Raw genomic sequence first — 16,689 nt, 5'->3', positions numbered from 1 at the left:
AATACAACTTTTTTTTTTTTTTTTTTTTTTTGGTCTCATATCCCTCTCCTCCCTCTCTGTCCCTTCCAACTGTTGGTCCCCTTCCCATTTGCAAAAGCTCTACTTGCATCATTTTTTCCTCTTTCTTTTTTCTAACCCCTTTCCCTCTCTTCCCTCCCTCACCTCCACCACTTGTCCACCATCCATGTGGAGAATATCTCCCTACTTCCCATTTATTTCTATTTTGCTCTATTTTTTTTCAGTTTCTTATATAAGAGAAACCATGTGACATTTAAGCTTGCGTCTCTGATTTATTTCACTTAATACTGTATTATGGCATCCACTTTTCCTACAAATGTTTCTAGTTTACTTTTTATGGCAGTGTAGTACTCCATCGTGTATATATACATTTTCTTTATTCATCTGTTCCAAGATTAAGCTATTATAAATTGTGCTGCTATAAACATCGGTATGCATGTATCCCTGTAATATGATGACTTTAATTTTTTTGGAATGATATCTAGAAAGGGAATAGTTAGGTCAAATGCAATTTTTATTTTTAGTTTTTAGGCATCTCCACATTTACAATGTATCAATTCTTTACTACTTGAGTATTTCAGAAAACAGCAACAGTCCTCAAAAACAGAACAATTCCAAGAAAAAGTCAGAAATATTTTTCTTACATTTCTACCACACTGGTTTGCTACGCTAAATCTAATAAACAGGCATGGATAATGCTATTATTTGTGAATGCTATTAAACAAAAGCATAAGAACAATTTGAACCTAAATTATCAAGTGAAAGAAAAACAATAACAAAAGGAAAGCAAGGCATGGTGACACATGCCTGTAACTGCAGCACTTGGGAAGCGGAGGAAGGAGGACTGCCAGAGTTTGAGACCAATGTGAGCTAGCCTGAGTGAGTTCAAAGCTAGGCTGAATTACAGAGTGAGACCCAGGTCTCAAAACAGTGACAACAAACAGCATAGAAAGGAGAGGAAATAAGCACATTTAACATCCACTGGGAGCCAGGAAACATGCTGGATGGACTCTTGCACATATATATATATATCATTTCGTCGTTAAAATGACTTTTCAGGCTGGGAGTGGTGGCGCATGCCTGCAATCCCAGCACTCAGGAGGCTGAGGCAGGGGGATCACTGTGAGCTCCAGACCAACCTGGGCTACATACTGAGTTCCAGGTCAGTCTCACCTACATAGGGAGATCTTGTTTCAAAAAAAAAAAAAAAAAAAAAAAAAACTTTTCAAAAGGTTTATCGTTCTTATGAGAAAAATAAACTCACACAAGTTAAAAATATGAAGAGTCACACAATAATTATGTGCTAGAGTAAGAAAATGTCTCTTTAAACCAGACCTAGTGGCACACGCCTGTAATCCCAGCACTCAGTAGGCTGAGGCAGGAGGATTGCTGTGAATTCGAGACCAGCCTGGGCTACATAGTGAGTTCCAGGTCAGTCTCAACTACATAGTGAGACCCTGTCTCAAAAAACCAAGGGGAAAAAAAAAAAAAGAAAATGTCTCTTTCTACCCGATTTACCCAGGATGCGCTATGTCTGGTGATTTTTAGGTGAAACAGCCTTGAAAGCACAAGGTTCCAAGTTTGATCTCTGTCCCCCCCTCAAAAGTTTTAATTTACATTAGAAAAAAATAACTTAAAATTCATAATTTGATGGGCACTATCCTTAGGATGAGGCTTTAAAAAAAATCAGATTTAAAAAAAATGCTATTAAGGGGCCAGGGATTTAGCTCAGTGGTTCTGCTGCCTGCCTTAAAGTGCAAGGTCCCAAGTTCAATCCCCAGTACAAAAAGAAAAAAGCGTCAGTCTCAACTATGTAGTGAGACCCTATCTCAAAAAACCAAAAAAAGAAAAGCTATTAAGCAGATGACAGAATAGTTCTCATGAGGATATATATAGAATGAGATTTGAAAAATGTTAGCAAGCAAGGAACTGCTTTCCTAATAATTTATCACTCAATATATAAAGTTTTTGTTTTGTTTTGATTAATGAAAACAAAGGGATGAATTTGTAAGTGAAAGTATAGACGTACCTGACATAGTTTGATCAAGTTTGTGGATAAGAGACTTTTTAGCACATTCAACATCAGGACTTGGGTAATCCAAAACTTGCCTGCACCAAACTAATGGACTAACCGATTTCTGCACAGTTGTAAGTTTTTTCTTTGGTGATGAATACAGCCTAGAAGAAAAAAAAAAGGGTAATATTCCTCATTAAGCACATAGTTATAAAGGAGGGATCTTTATGTATATATTTAAAATGGTTAAAAGTGATGGAGCATGTTTAAACTTACCCAAATTAATTAGTACACAAAAAGAAAATGATAATTATTATAAATATAACCCCAAATTTCAAGTACTAAATGAACCCAAATGAGGCATTCTGAAGTGCATCTTATTTTTCTTTACTTACTAAAGGAAACATCTGTCTTTACAATAGTCTACAGTACTCTGTTTTCAACAGAACTCAACTAGCTCCCTAATATAGCCCCATTACAAAGTCCAGCCTTGGGGGCAGAAGAACAAGCTAAATTTTTTGCTTTTCAACTCTTAATTTTTCTTCCCACCACAAAAACACAAAAATCTGCCATAAGCATACCTACACTCTGTAATATTTTCAAACAGTTATACATCTGAGAAAAGAAATACTTTAAATCCTCTGTAATGTCAATCAATTTATGAAATTACTTCAGTTTTAGGCATGAAGGAAGGGATATTTTATAGGTTTCTGGAGAACGTATAGTGAAGGAGAAAAGTGAGCGGAAGATAGAGAGATGTGTACTTAAGTTCCCTACTTCACAGTTCCTCAGAATAGTCCAGGTTACGTCAACTGCTAATACTATTTCAAGAGTGACTACACATGAAAAATATGCTTGATTTATAATTAGGAGTTTTCAAATTAAGACATGCTAAGTGAAATTTATGAAATAAAATTATGGCTTTTATATATCTACGTAGTTAGATGTTTCAAAAAGACAGGAAGCTGATAATTTCACATTGTACTCTAATCAAGCGAGGGCAATATTGTGAAGTGCCGTTCTCATATAAGTACATGTCTACAGTATAAGAACAGATAAACTATTTTTAGTGGTAACATGGCTTATTTATCCCCCTTTTCCTATTTCCTATCTTATCACTTAAGATCTATCATTCACATTAGCTTTCATCAGGATAACCAAGACTAACGGGGTAAACAATCATTTCTTTAATCCACATTCATTCACACAAAATACTAAAATGGAATCTCATTTTATGAAATAACTTATTAACAATTCAAAGTGAAACTAATAGGGTTCATTCTTTTTTTTTCTTTTCTTGGTACTGGGAATCAAACTTGGGGCCTTGAGCTTGCAAGGCAGGTAGCAGAACCACTGAGCTAAATCCCCAGTCCAGGGTGCACTCTTTTTCCAATCTAAATACTGCAAATGTTGCTGTAACAAATCTCTCAGTATTTTCACTTTAAAAATCATGGTAACTGTCATATACTGATACTATGTGAGCAAATGTAAAGCAAAGTAAACCTCTATAGATGAATAATAAACATTAATAAAACTATTTTGGTCAAAAAACATTTGGTTGAGGCTTCAAACTACTTCTAAACCTGCCAAAGGACTCATGAGCTGGGCTGTATCACACAACTTGATCGAAGTTGATCTCCCTTGGTCTTTAGGGAGACTCAGTTAATGCCTCTGAATTTTAAAAGAAAAATTTAAATAAAAATACTTGCAATTACTAAACACACTAACTGCTTTATTTCTTAGAAACACACAAACTTCAAAACAGCTATTTTGCCTATTAAAAATATTTTTTCACCAACACTTTTGAATTTTTAAAATCATAGTATATAGTTTAATCAAGAGGAACACTTTTTTTTTCCATTTTTTAAATTGAGTTTATTGGTACATTCTAGGTATACAGTAGTTACATTCATGACTGGAATCTTGTACCTTTACATGACAGGTCTTGGTTCTCATTTTTTTCCCTTGTCCCTGCCCTCCCTTCACCCCCTCCTTCCTTCCCCATTTACAAACACTTTAATTCCATTTTTTCATTTTTCTCGCAGTTTTTTTCTTTTCCCTTGTTCCCCTTCCCTAACCCTTCCCACTTTCCCTACACCTTTAGCCCTTTTCTTCCTATTTCACATTGTTAATTATCCCATTAGGATCTTGAGGACTATTATAGTTTTTCACACCAGAGAAACTATTCAGTATTTACATATGTGGGACTTATTTATTTCACTTAGGAGTATATCCTCAAAATGTATCCATTTTCCTATGAATGACTCTAATTTCTCATTCTTTATGGCTGAGTAGTATTCCATTTTATAGAAAAACCACATCTTCTTTATCCAGTTTCCAACGGATGGGCAAATGGGTTGTTTCCAAGTTTTAGCTATTACAAACTATGCTGTTATAAACATAGGTGTGTATATGTCACTGTGATATGATTATTTTAGTTCTTTTGGAAAGATACCCAGCAGAGCTATGGCTGGGTCAAGTGGAACCTCTAGTCCTAGATCTCTGAGGTATTTCCATATTGATTTCCATAGTGGATGCACCAGTCTGCACTCCCACCAACAATGGAGAAGGGTTCCCACCAACATTTGTTATTGGCTGATTTCTTGATAGCAGCCATTCTTTGTGGGGTGAGGTGGAACTTCAATGTTGTTTTCATCTGCATCTCTCGAATGACCATTGATGTGGAACATTTTTCATATATTTACTTGCTGCTTTTACTTCTTTGTCTGAGAAATGTCTGTTCATTTCAGATGCCCATTTTTGAATTGAGTCTTTATATTTGAGGGGGCTGATTGGAGAAACACACTTCTGATGGACATAGACAATTCATTGATGACTGATGCAACATAAGGGAGATTAAGATTTCTCAAATTTTCACTTTCCTAAAAAGTTTGAAACATTATTACATTATCCTATTACTCCTAAAATTGAATCAAGGGGTGACTGTTTAATGGGGCGATATACTCATTAATGGATTAATCCATGGAGGTTCATAGCTGAATGTGTATTAATTAGGAGGAAAGGCTGGGGCTGGAGGAGATAGGTCACTTGGGGGCATTGCCTTCAGAGAGTATCTCTTGCTGGTACTGTTCTCCCCTGGACTCTCCTTCCCAAATATGTACCATGAAGTAAGCAGTTTTGGTATATCATGCCCTTCTACCATGATGTTTCCACCTTGTAGCTAACTCACCACAGACTCAACTCTGAAATCATGAGCCAAATGAACTTTTCCTCCTCTCAGCGGTGAGTATTGGGTATTTTGTCCTAGCAACAGGAAAGTTGACAAATACATATGGGGACTTGGTATATAACAGAACAGGCATTATAAACTAGTGAGGGAAAAAGTACTGGGACAATTTTCTATCTCCAAAGGTAGACATGTAAAATTTGATTCCTACCTGACAAGTAAAACTAGAATAAAACTGAGTCACAGAAGTACAGTAGGAAACTGAGGCTCCACCCCAAGAAAGAATTTGGAACCAAGGCATACTGTCTCCCTTTTCCCTACCCCATCATGTGGGGCCCAGTGGGGAGTTGATCTTTTACCCTATCAGTCTGTAAGGAAGTGGTGTGAGCCCGTGCTTCACTCTGGCTGAGATGGTAGTAGCAAGTCCTGGTAGGAAGGTGAAAATTTATCCCAATCTAGATCCACACATTATGCTTAAATAGGGTGACTGCATGCTAAAATGAATATGATGCTTAGTGTCATAATATAACACCAAAAATGTCCAGAATATGATTGAAAACCACTCATTAGACTGAAAACAGTTAAAACAAGGACAAAGAACTGAAACAACTGAATCAAAAAAACACTAAGGCAGAGGAGCCTAAGTTTGAGGTGAGCTGACAATGAATATACAGAGAACCGGAGCCTGGCCTGAACTATGTAGTGAGATCCTGTCTCAAAAAATCTCTCTCTCCCTCTCTCTCTCACTCTCTCTCTCTCTCTCACATACTCTCTCTCTCTCTCACACACACACACACACACACACACACACACACACACAGAAAAATGACAGACATAAATATCAGTAAGTATATTAAATACACAAGGACTACATGCTCCCAAAAGGTAGATAGACTAGATTTTTTAAAAAGATCCAATGTTTTGTCTACAAAAGAAGCCCCTTAGATTCAAGGACACAAATAGGTATAAAAAGATGGGAAAAATATATCATGCAAATAGTAAACATAAGAGAAGTGGAATAGCTATATTATTACAGAAAATAGATTAAAAATGTTACTAGTAACATTTTTTTCTCTCATTGAGTTTAATGGTACATTTTAGGTATAGAGTACAGTTACATTCATTATTGGGATCTTGTACCTTTACAAGACAGGTCTTGCTTCTCATTTTTTTCCCCTTATCCCTGCCCTCCCTTCACCCCTTCCTCCCCTCCCCATTTACAAACACTTTATTTCCATTTTTTCATTTTCTCATATATTTTTCCCTTTGTTACCTTTCCCCTACCCTTCCCACTTTCCCTACACCTTTAGTCCCTTTCTTCCTATTTCACATTGTCAATTATATCATTAGGATCTTATGTACTATTATAGTTTTTCATACCAGAGAAACTATTCAAGATACACATTTTTTTTCTTTCTCAATAGTTAATTTATTCACATAGATCACTAATTCAAAAATATAAAATGCTTTATAATGAAAGCTCATTTACATAATTTTCATCTTCCTAGCCCTCACAGGCAACTTAGTTTCATTAGTTTCACACATATCTGCCCAGAGTTTCTTTAGGTAAATACAAGCATACATAACCTCATATAAATTTTAAGTCCTGCATCATATCTGGTGGGAATGGTTTTTATTCCAAGAACTTTTTCCTTCTTGGTGTAAGAAAAACTACTTGATTTCAGGTATATTGAAAGAAAGAGGATGACTGTCAAATTCCAATAACTTTTGCAGCTTCCCATGAGGCTCTCCTCTGACTGCCTTTTAGACCCCTGGAAGTTTGAATTCTCTCCTAACTCACTAGTTGCACTGTACTGCACAAAGTTCAATAAACCTAGTGTGATGGCAGTGACATTTGCACACACTAAAACGAGGTTGGGCGGATGAATCTATTATAGAGGTTTATCAGGTAGCAGTAGTCATGCTTTGTAAATCTAGCTTCATAGTTTTCAGCCATGACTTAAGGCTGTTCATTTATCATCCTTCAAGAAAGTTTAGAAGAAGCCATGATCTGTGTTAACACAATCACTAATATCAGCTTTCTGCCCAGGAGCTTCTATGTGGCAGAATCCACCACCGCTACATCCACATTTTACCCTCTCACTCATGGATACATGCTCTTTTTCTCAGCTAAAGCACAACAAGTTACATTTTGGGGTTATACTTTAAGTTAATGGTAGGGCTGGGGATTTAGCTTAGTGGTTCCGGCACTTGCCTTAAGTTAATTGTGTGCCTTTTCGCTCCTAGCACTAGTTAGTAGGCTTGGCTATCTCTATTGCTGTTCCTTATACTAGTAACATTTTAATACTTCAAGAAGATACAGTAATTATAAATGTAAACATAACAGAAGTAGAACTGAAAAGAAAGACAATGCAAAAATTTTGTTTGAAAGTTTCAGCAGGCCATTCTCAATAATTGAAAAAGGAAGTACATGAAAAATTAGTAAGGATATAGAATACTGAACATTATCAATTTTATGTAAGACTAACCTAGGAAGAAAAGGTTAAAAAACTCTCACAAATTAACAAAATTTGAATTAAAATAGAAGAGGCACTGCTACAACCACTACACATATTTTTTAAATTATATGGGAATATTATCATAACTTCATGATAAAAAATAGATAACTAAGCTAAAACAACAGTTGTGGAAAGACATAAGTTGCCTAATAGGACTCAAGAAGAAACAGAGAATCTGAAAGACATCTACATGTTCTTTCAGAAAACAGATCCAGCAGTAAAAAATTAAATGATTTCTCCCAAGACTGGGAATAAAGTAAAATTGTCTATGTTTATTACTTCTATTAAATGATGTACTCGAGCGTCCAGCCTGTAGAGTAAGGCAAGAAAAAGAAATTAAAGACATCCAGATGGTAAAGACAAAAGCAAAACTGTGTTTATTCACAGACAATCCTGTATATAGAAAATCTTACATAGGTAGGAATCATCCAAAGAACAAAACAAAATAAAACAAAATATCAAGTGTAATAAATGTGTTTATCAGGGTCACAAGATATATAAGATTAATAAGCAAAAAATCAATTATATTTCTATATGGTATCAATGAATAATCTGAATATATAATTGATTTTATTTACAATAGTATCAAAAGGAATAAAATACTTAAAAATTTAACAAAGAGGGGCCAGGGATTTAGCTCAGTGGTTCCTCTGCCTGCCTCAAAAACACAAGGGTCTGAGTTTAATACCCCCCCCAAAAAACCAAAACTCACATATTGCAAACTATGAAACACTACTAAGGAAAATTAAAGAAGACCTGAATAGCTGGGTGGGTAGCACACATGTGTAGTCCCAGCACAGTGGGAGGATCCCATGTTTAAGTTCCCTGAGTTACATCCCCAGTGCCCTCCCCCTCCATACACACAGACAACTAACAAAGAAATACACAATAGATCTGAATTTTCAACAATATTGTCAAGATGTTTGTTCTACCAAATTGATCAACACAATCTGGGTAGAAAACTTCAGCAGGCATTTTTAAAGAAATTGACAAACTGATTCAAAAATTTACATGAAAATGCCAAGGACAAAGAATGGTCAAAACAATTTTGAAAAAGAAAAATATTTTCCTTGCATTTGAAAATCTCTGATTTTGCTCCCTTCCAATTTATTCTATACATTTCAGCCAAAGTATTCTCCAAAATACAAATCTGATGCTATTAATACTTCTCTGCTAAAACTGCCAGATTTCTTTTACTCTTAGGATAGAATTTCTTCCAAAAATGGTCCAGCAGTCTTTGAGGCCTGACTGATGACCGAACTGCTGCAATACTTCTTTTGCTTCATTTCTCACCTTCCTCTACCACCCAAATCTAACAGCCACATGGAATGAATTTCTGTTCCTGGAAAGTCCAACACTTTGCTGCTAGGTCACTTGTGCATGTTGCTCCCCTTGCTTGAGGCAAGCCAGCACTCTGCTTACCTCACCCTCTCCTGCCCCATTTCACTCAGCTCATGTCTACTTTCTTCTGCGTCTCAGCTTACAGGTCAATTCTTCAGAAAAACCCTCCTTGAATATCCCTCTGAAACTATATTAAGTGCTCCCATTAGTAAAATATAGTGAAGCAAGATGCTTTAAGAAAGTATCATTGCAGCCATTTGGATATGCTCTATCAAGAAGGAAATTCTAACCCAACTCCCATTCTAATAATGAGATTTACTTTATTCATTTTTTTCGGTTTAATTTTGGAGGGTTAGTATTTATAATTTGAAAAAAGGCATTTAAATATGTGTTACAGGCAATAAAAATGCTACAATGTAAAAAACATTTTGCTAAGTAAAAGTCAAAAAACACCACATATCATATGACACCATTAATATGGAATGTCTGGAACAAACAATTCTGTGAAGAAGAAAGTAGTTCAGCAGCTGGCTAGGCATGGGATGGGAATGGAGAGAAGAGGAATAGAAAGTCTCTAATAAAATTTCTATTGGAGATGTAGAAAATATTCTAAAATTAAATTATAGTGATGGCTTAACAACTCTGTAAATATACTGGGAATCACTGAATATCAAAAACAGTATACCATGCTAAATTTTATGCTATGTAAATTATATGTCAATAAAGCTGTTAAAATTGGTTCTGAATAGCTGGGCGCGGTGGTGCACATCTGTAATCCCAGCACTCGAGAGGGAGGCAGGAGGATTGCTGTGAGTTCGAGACCAACCTGGGCTACATACTGAGTTTCAGATCAGTCTCAACTAGACAGTGAGACCCTGTCTCAAAAAAACCAAAAAAAAAAAAAAAAAAAAGGTTCTGAATAAATTGGCCTTTCAAGACATCACTTTTTCATTTGGAATAGTCATGACCAACCTTTGGCTCATGGCCTGCACTGTAGGTCTGGATACCTAGTAATGCAGTCATATAAGATTGTAAACTTTTAATGCTATTATGAGATTTTTAGTAATATTTTTCCCATCTCTATCATGTGTGGTGCTTGAAGGCAGACTGCATGGGCTGAAGGGGAGGGCACAGAGTGTTGTTCCCTCCATTTCCTATGCTCCTACACAGAGTCAAACAAATTAAAACTTGTTTGTACCAAACATTACTTGTGTGACTTAGCAAGAAAACGCAGTGATTACTGATACTTACCCACACATATGTAGGTATATTTGCAACTTCATTTTTAGTTAACATAAACATATTACCAGTGAACTTCCAAAAGGAATGTACAGAGTTGCAATCATTCAACTCATAGAAAAATTTGATCATGTCTCTTTACTATGACCTTTCATTCCAGAAAAAAAAAAAAATCCCCTGCTTCACAAGCATGCTTTACTTATATTTCTAATAATCATTTTTTGGCAATATATACATCTGTGAACTATTTCCATGGATTATGTATATGAGGAGTAAAATTAGTTAAAAAAATGTCTGGTATTTTGAGTATGCACTAAAAACTACAACTACTTCTCCTGAACCAGACATTGATATATTAGTGTCACACAAACAAGATCAAATATTCCATTAGTTTTATATTTATGTTGCCACTTTTAAAATGTTATAATAAAAATATTTTAAAATAAAGGAAATTTTGTTACTGATATGCACTAACTATATTAAATATTTTATATAAGCCCAAGACAATTCCCCTTCACTTAATATGGCCCAGGCAAGCCAAAAGGTCAAACACCTATACCTTAGAAAAACTAGCACAAAAGAACTAAACACTAGAAACGTAATTTATGGATAGTTAAATACTGAGAATCATTAGAAATATAATTATGAATGATCTGAAGCTGACAATAATTAGTCACATTTTGGCTCATATCTCACATGCTCCTGTGCAATATGGTGATGAAAAACAATTAAAAATATAATTTTTAAAAATGTAACAGCTTTCATTAACACAGAAGTGTACAACAAATGTACTTAGTGATAATAACCTTTTCCTTTACCAAAACTACCCCAAAGTTACTTATAGTTTGGAGTTTATATCTCCGGACTTTCTGTACACACACACAGAGCAGACCTCATTAAAAAATGGAAATAAAAAACAAGACTGTAGTTACTTGACTGAATTTATGATGACTATACGAATAACTTTTCATATTGTAGTCCACTGAAAATAGGCTACTGAAAACTAAGGAAAACAAAGATTTAACTTTATTTAAGGTAAAATTAAAAGTTACATTGAAACAGTCAATGAAATAAATTTGAGATTACTGTGGAAATTATTTATAGGCCAAGAAAAATAATTAGACCACAATACTTCAAAATCATGGCTCTGTACCTATTTATTGATAATGGAACACTAAAAGCAAAAGAATAGAGATTCTATCTTTCAAATTTAATACATGATCCCCAAAGCAGACATTTACATGTTAAATCTTTGCATTTCAATTAACACTGACTAAAAACCAAGACGACAATGTTTAAGTCATAATAAGAATAAAGAGCTAGAATGTGTTAATCAGAAACCAAGTTGCTTCTTTTGAGAAAAAAGATTGAGACCAGGAGTCTCCAATTATACCAGACTCTGCAAATGTGGCAAACATTACAAGAAACAATTTTTTAAATGTACACTACTATAAATATTTTCAGCTACAACTGCATACATATATATAAAGTACATGCATACAGGTTCTTACTGTAGAAGCCATGATAGCTCTGGCCAAAAAAACCCTTAACTTTTATCAAATCCTTCAAATCCTACAGTAACAATGCACATGGCTATAATACCTTCAATATTTTGCCACCTAAAGCTAAATTTTAAATTAATATTTCTTATTGTTAATATATATTCTGTAAAAATATTACTTATGAAATGATATGAGGGTAAAGTTAGAATACATAAAACACTGGCAACAGAGGTTTATTAACAATGAAAAAATTAAATACCTGTCCTCTCAGTGAATTTTTAAATGCCTTGTAGTATTTCTATAGAAGTGTCTTCAATTATTACAAAATAAAATAGTTTATCTATTTAGTGAAAATATGAAGGAGATAATAATCAGGAGGAAAACCTAAATGTATGCATATAGATGTGTTTAAAAACAGGCTAGCCTGGCCGGGCATGGTGGTGCACGCTTGTAATCCCAGCACTCAGGAGGCTGAGGCAGGAGGATCACTGTGAGTTCAAGATAAACCTGGCCTACATAGTGAGTTCCAGGTCAGTCTCAACTACATAGTGAGACTCTGTCTCAAAAAACTGGAAAAACCCAAAACCAAAAACAAAAACAAAAAAACAGGCTAGCCTGAAATATTATGTAACTAAAGTGTTAAAGAAAATTTACTGATATTTTAAGTTATATGCCAGGGCAGAGTAAAGGAAAAGGGCTTACTGAACTCTGCTTAACATTAAGAAGAACAGTCCAGATATTCTGTCTTGAGATATACGCACATGGAGACAGACTGGGTACATGTGAAGGTTCCTAAAGTTAGTTAGAAAGCACAAAATGCATTTGGATGGAGTATTTTTAGAACTCACACTGGCCTGAGAGAAACACAATCTATTCTTTATTTCTTTAAAGGATGACAGAAAAACTCTTAAAAAACTCTCTGAGAAATTTAAAGTCCCATGTGAGGACAGTTAGAAAAGTATATGCAAGTTGTGTATATGCACCTACAAACTCCAGCAATGGAGGAATAGATTGGGTTTCTCTCAGGCCAGTGTGAGTTCTAAAAATACTCCACCCAAATGCATTTTGTGCTTTCTACTTAGCACAAGGTAGAAGAGAAAGTCAACTATTATAAAATGAAGGGCAGAAATAACTATAAAGAGTTCATAATAGAATATCGTGTTTTTTTCCTGAAATATATAACAATGAAAATTTCAAAGTTTTTCTTGGAGTTACCATCTGGTTATCCATCTGTAGATCAGCAGACCCAGGGTCAGGGATTTAGCTCACTGGCACTGTGCCTGCCTTGCAAGCGTAAGGTCCTGAGTTTGATCCCTGGTACCACACACACACACAGATCAACAGAAGCAATTTTTTTCTACTTTAATTCTTACTAATTTCACCTTATTTTCCACTTTCTATAGGAAGCTAAATTTTGCCTAGTGCCTGTCCTTTAACTTTCTTCTCTTTCTCATCAGTTTTTTTCCCCTGTAACACTTACCAAAGCTACAGGTGATGACCTGAAGGTATGAAAACATACTTCCCAGTACATATATGAAAAACGTGACTGCTTTCTGTCTCCACATATTCAATCAGCACATCTACTGACTCATTAATGTCTCTCAAATCCACCTTTTCATTTCCACAGACCTTACTATAGTCTAGAATCCATCTGAGCAAATATAGACCAACTCAATAATCTGAACTGATTACCTCATAAATTCTGAACTTTTAGCCTTCCAATCTATCCTCTACCCTTCCTCACTTACCTCTCTAAAGCACAGATCTGCATAACACTGTTCAACAGTCTAAAAATTTCCCATCAGACACATCCCAGAGCTTATCAAGATCCTATACCTGATCCCAAACTATGACCTCTAACTCCAGTAAAAAATTCTCTTGTGTCACTAAAGTGACCAACTAAATGATCAACTTCATGCAGTATAGATAGCTTAACCCACGGATGTTAATATTTTTTTTCACTATGAGAATAAAAAGAATTTCCTTAAGCCAAACCAAGGCTTTTCCATGAAGTTCTAACCACCAAAGTTTTTATAACTACTTTTTATCATCTTAACATTGTGCTGCATCCACAGGTAGTCATCAAATGTTTATTCTTACCTAAGGTGACCATTCCAATTTGTCAAGGGAAGTTCTAATGCCTGGTGCCCGAGTATTCTATTTGACCCTCAAACAGTGAACAGGTTGCATAATAAATTACACTTGGTTTCCCCTCATTTTCAGAACAGTACTATTTTTGTCTTAGAAAATGTAAATAGAGCAAAGTAGATTATGATAAGTATCCTAATCTAGAAATGCTACAAAATCTGAAACTTTTGAGCGATGACTTAATGCTAAAGTGGAAAATACTACATTATGAAATATCACTTCATGCACTAAAATATTATATAAAGTTAACTTCAGGCTATATGTATACACTATATACAAAACATACATAAATTCTAGGTTTAGACTTGGGTCCCATCTCCAAGATATTTTGTTATATGTACATAAATACTACTCCAAAATCTGAAACACTCTGGCCCCTGGCATTTTGGATAAGGGCAACTCAGCCTGCATTGCACAATATTTATTATTGGTCAAGTTGACACCATACCATACCATACCCTAAGTATCCTCTAGACCCCTCTATACTTTGAGGGTTAATTTTCATTTATTTTACATTTTTATTGGTTTATATTTACTGTCCATTAATATTTACATTCATTTGTTGACACATATATGTAAGTCACACCTTGATCATTTTTTAAACCCTTCACCCTGCCCACCCTTCCCTATGGTAAAAAAAAAAAAAAGCATCCTTTAGGGTAATGGTTCTTAATCTTAGAGTAAATATTTTTCTCTGGAGGGTATCTGATAATATCCAGAGACTTTTTTGGTTAAAACAGAGATGTTGTGGGCTGGGGATTTAGCTCAGTGGTTCCTTCACCTGCCTCACATGCGCAAGGTCCTGAGTTTGATCCAGTACCAAAAAACAAAACAAAGATGTTGCTGCACATTCTACAAGTCTCTACAGAAAAAAAAAAAAAAAATAGAGAGACAAATACTGCTTTAATACTACCAACACAACAGAATAAGATAAAATGATTTTTAGGGGTTTTTTTTGTTTTGTTTTGTTTTTTGAAACGGTCTCACTATGTAGTTGAGACTGACCTGGAACTCACTTTGTTGCCCAGGCTGGTCTTGACCTCACAGTGATCCTCCTGCCTCAGCCTCCCGAGTACTGGGATTACAGGCATGCACCACCATGCCCGACGATAAAATGATTTTTAAAGCCCGCTGTGGTGGCCTAAAAAGTTGTAGAAGGGTTTTGTTATCTGTCAAATAACTTTGTACAAATCTAAAGTCTCAGCTTTCACACTCAAGTCCATATAAACTCTTTTTTCTATGAATTCTGGTTATTGGTTTCAGAAAGAACTGAACTTTGTGTTCATTCCATCCCCAAACTCTTTCTTTCTCCTCCCCCTTCCTCTCCCCCTTCTTCTCCCCGTCCCATACAGGTCTTACCACATGGTCCAGGCTGGTCTTTGAACTCATCATGCACCCCAGGCTGGCCTCACTGCCTCAGCCTCCTGAGTGCTGGGATTACAGGCTTGTGTCACCAGGCCCAGATCCAGCCAAATTCTAAGCATCTTAAAAGCTTGGTATCATGCTCCACTCAGTCATTTAAATATTTATGCAGCTGCTATTGTTGGTCAGATATGGTATTAGAAAAGAATTCAAAAACGAACTAAAATTAATTATTATATCTTACACAGGGGTGTTCAAAGGTGAATTAAGGTAAAAGTAGATTATTATACCTCACAAAGATCTAGATAGCCTTTCACTCATAGGTGGCACTGCCACTCATAGGTGCCACCTGCTCGTCAAGTTCCAGACATTCAGATTCAGGTGTCTGAGATTCATCAGTTTATTTGTGTTGTTTTATTTTTAAAATTTTCTCTAGATCAGCCCTGACTAAGGATAATCAGTGGAAAACAAGAATTTCATGGTGACAAGTCAACACAAAATCCATTATCTCTCCCTCTTAGAGGCCTACTCAAAAGATAGATACATGAAGCCTGGTGTGGTAGCACATATCTGTAATTCAATTACTTAAGAGGCTGAGGCAGGAGAATCATTAAATTCAACTTAATACTAATATTACTACAAGTATTCTTTCTATAGCTACTGAATAGGTATTAATAAATATATACCATCTAAAATTGTTATAATTATAAAATATAGTAGATCTATTAGGTGCCAAATACATACTATAAACCTCTATGTTAACTTGATAGCACTTATTAAATCCATTGCTCAAGCATATCAGCCAAGAATCACTGACACTCCTGCTTTCTATTTTATTTATTTACTTATTTATGTTTGTGATACTGGGGATTGAACTCAGAACCTTGTGCTTCAAGGTAGGCAGGGGAGCCACTGAGCTAAATCCCCGACCCTCCACTCCTGCTTTTGATTCACATTTTTCAAACAAAATAACCCTCAAATAATCATGTGATTGAATATTTTTTTATTCTCTCACAGGGAGATGAGCAGAAGCCCTTGAATGGAGAAGTGAAGGGCTGTGTATGAGAAAGGTTTCCTTCTGGTAAACTATACAAGTGGGAGATGGTTTGATTCATCGTGGGTTTTTTGTTTTTGGCAGTACTGGGAATCAAACCCAGGACTGTGCTTATGCTAAGAAGGCACTCTCACTGTGTTACGTTTCTAACCCTAAATCTCTAATTATTTACTTCATCCTACTTTTCCAAATATTTTCACACATTTTATATCAGATACTGTAGTACTGTTATCTTAGTTCTACTATTTCTTACATTTCCAAGAGATATAATCTTTTTCTTTTCTCTTTTAATAGCCTTTTTAAAA

The 16,689-nt window shown here is 35.3% G+C and overlaps 1 protein-coding gene across 1 annotated transcript in view; it reads right to left on the bottom strand.

The window, feature by feature from the left end:
- Positions 1–9,180, bottom strand: part of Slain2 (SLAIN motif family member 2) — a 58,883-nt gene extending 49,703 nt beyond the window's left edge. The window contains exons 1-2 of the mRNA XM_010640288.2: positions 9,161–9,180; positions 2,048–2,196 (exon numbers count right to left, since the gene is read on the bottom strand). Coding sequence (XP_010638590.1) covers positions 2,048–2,196; positions 9,161–9,180 — 169 coding nt within the window. The remainder of the gene's footprint in view (positions 1–2,047; positions 2,197–9,160) is intronic.
- Positions 9,181–16,689: the final 7,509 nt, after the last annotated feature.

This window comes from Fukomys damarensis, unplaced genomic scaffold, assembly GCF_012274545.1.
Source record: "Fukomys damarensis isolate Sample0158 unplaced genomic scaffold, DMR_v1.0_HiC HiC_scaffold_35, whole genome shotgun sequence".
Taxonomy (NCBI): Eukaryota; Metazoa; Chordata; class Mammalia; order Rodentia; family Bathyergidae; genus Fukomys; species Fukomys damarensis.
This window is presented reverse-complemented; position numbering and strand designations above follow the sequence as displayed.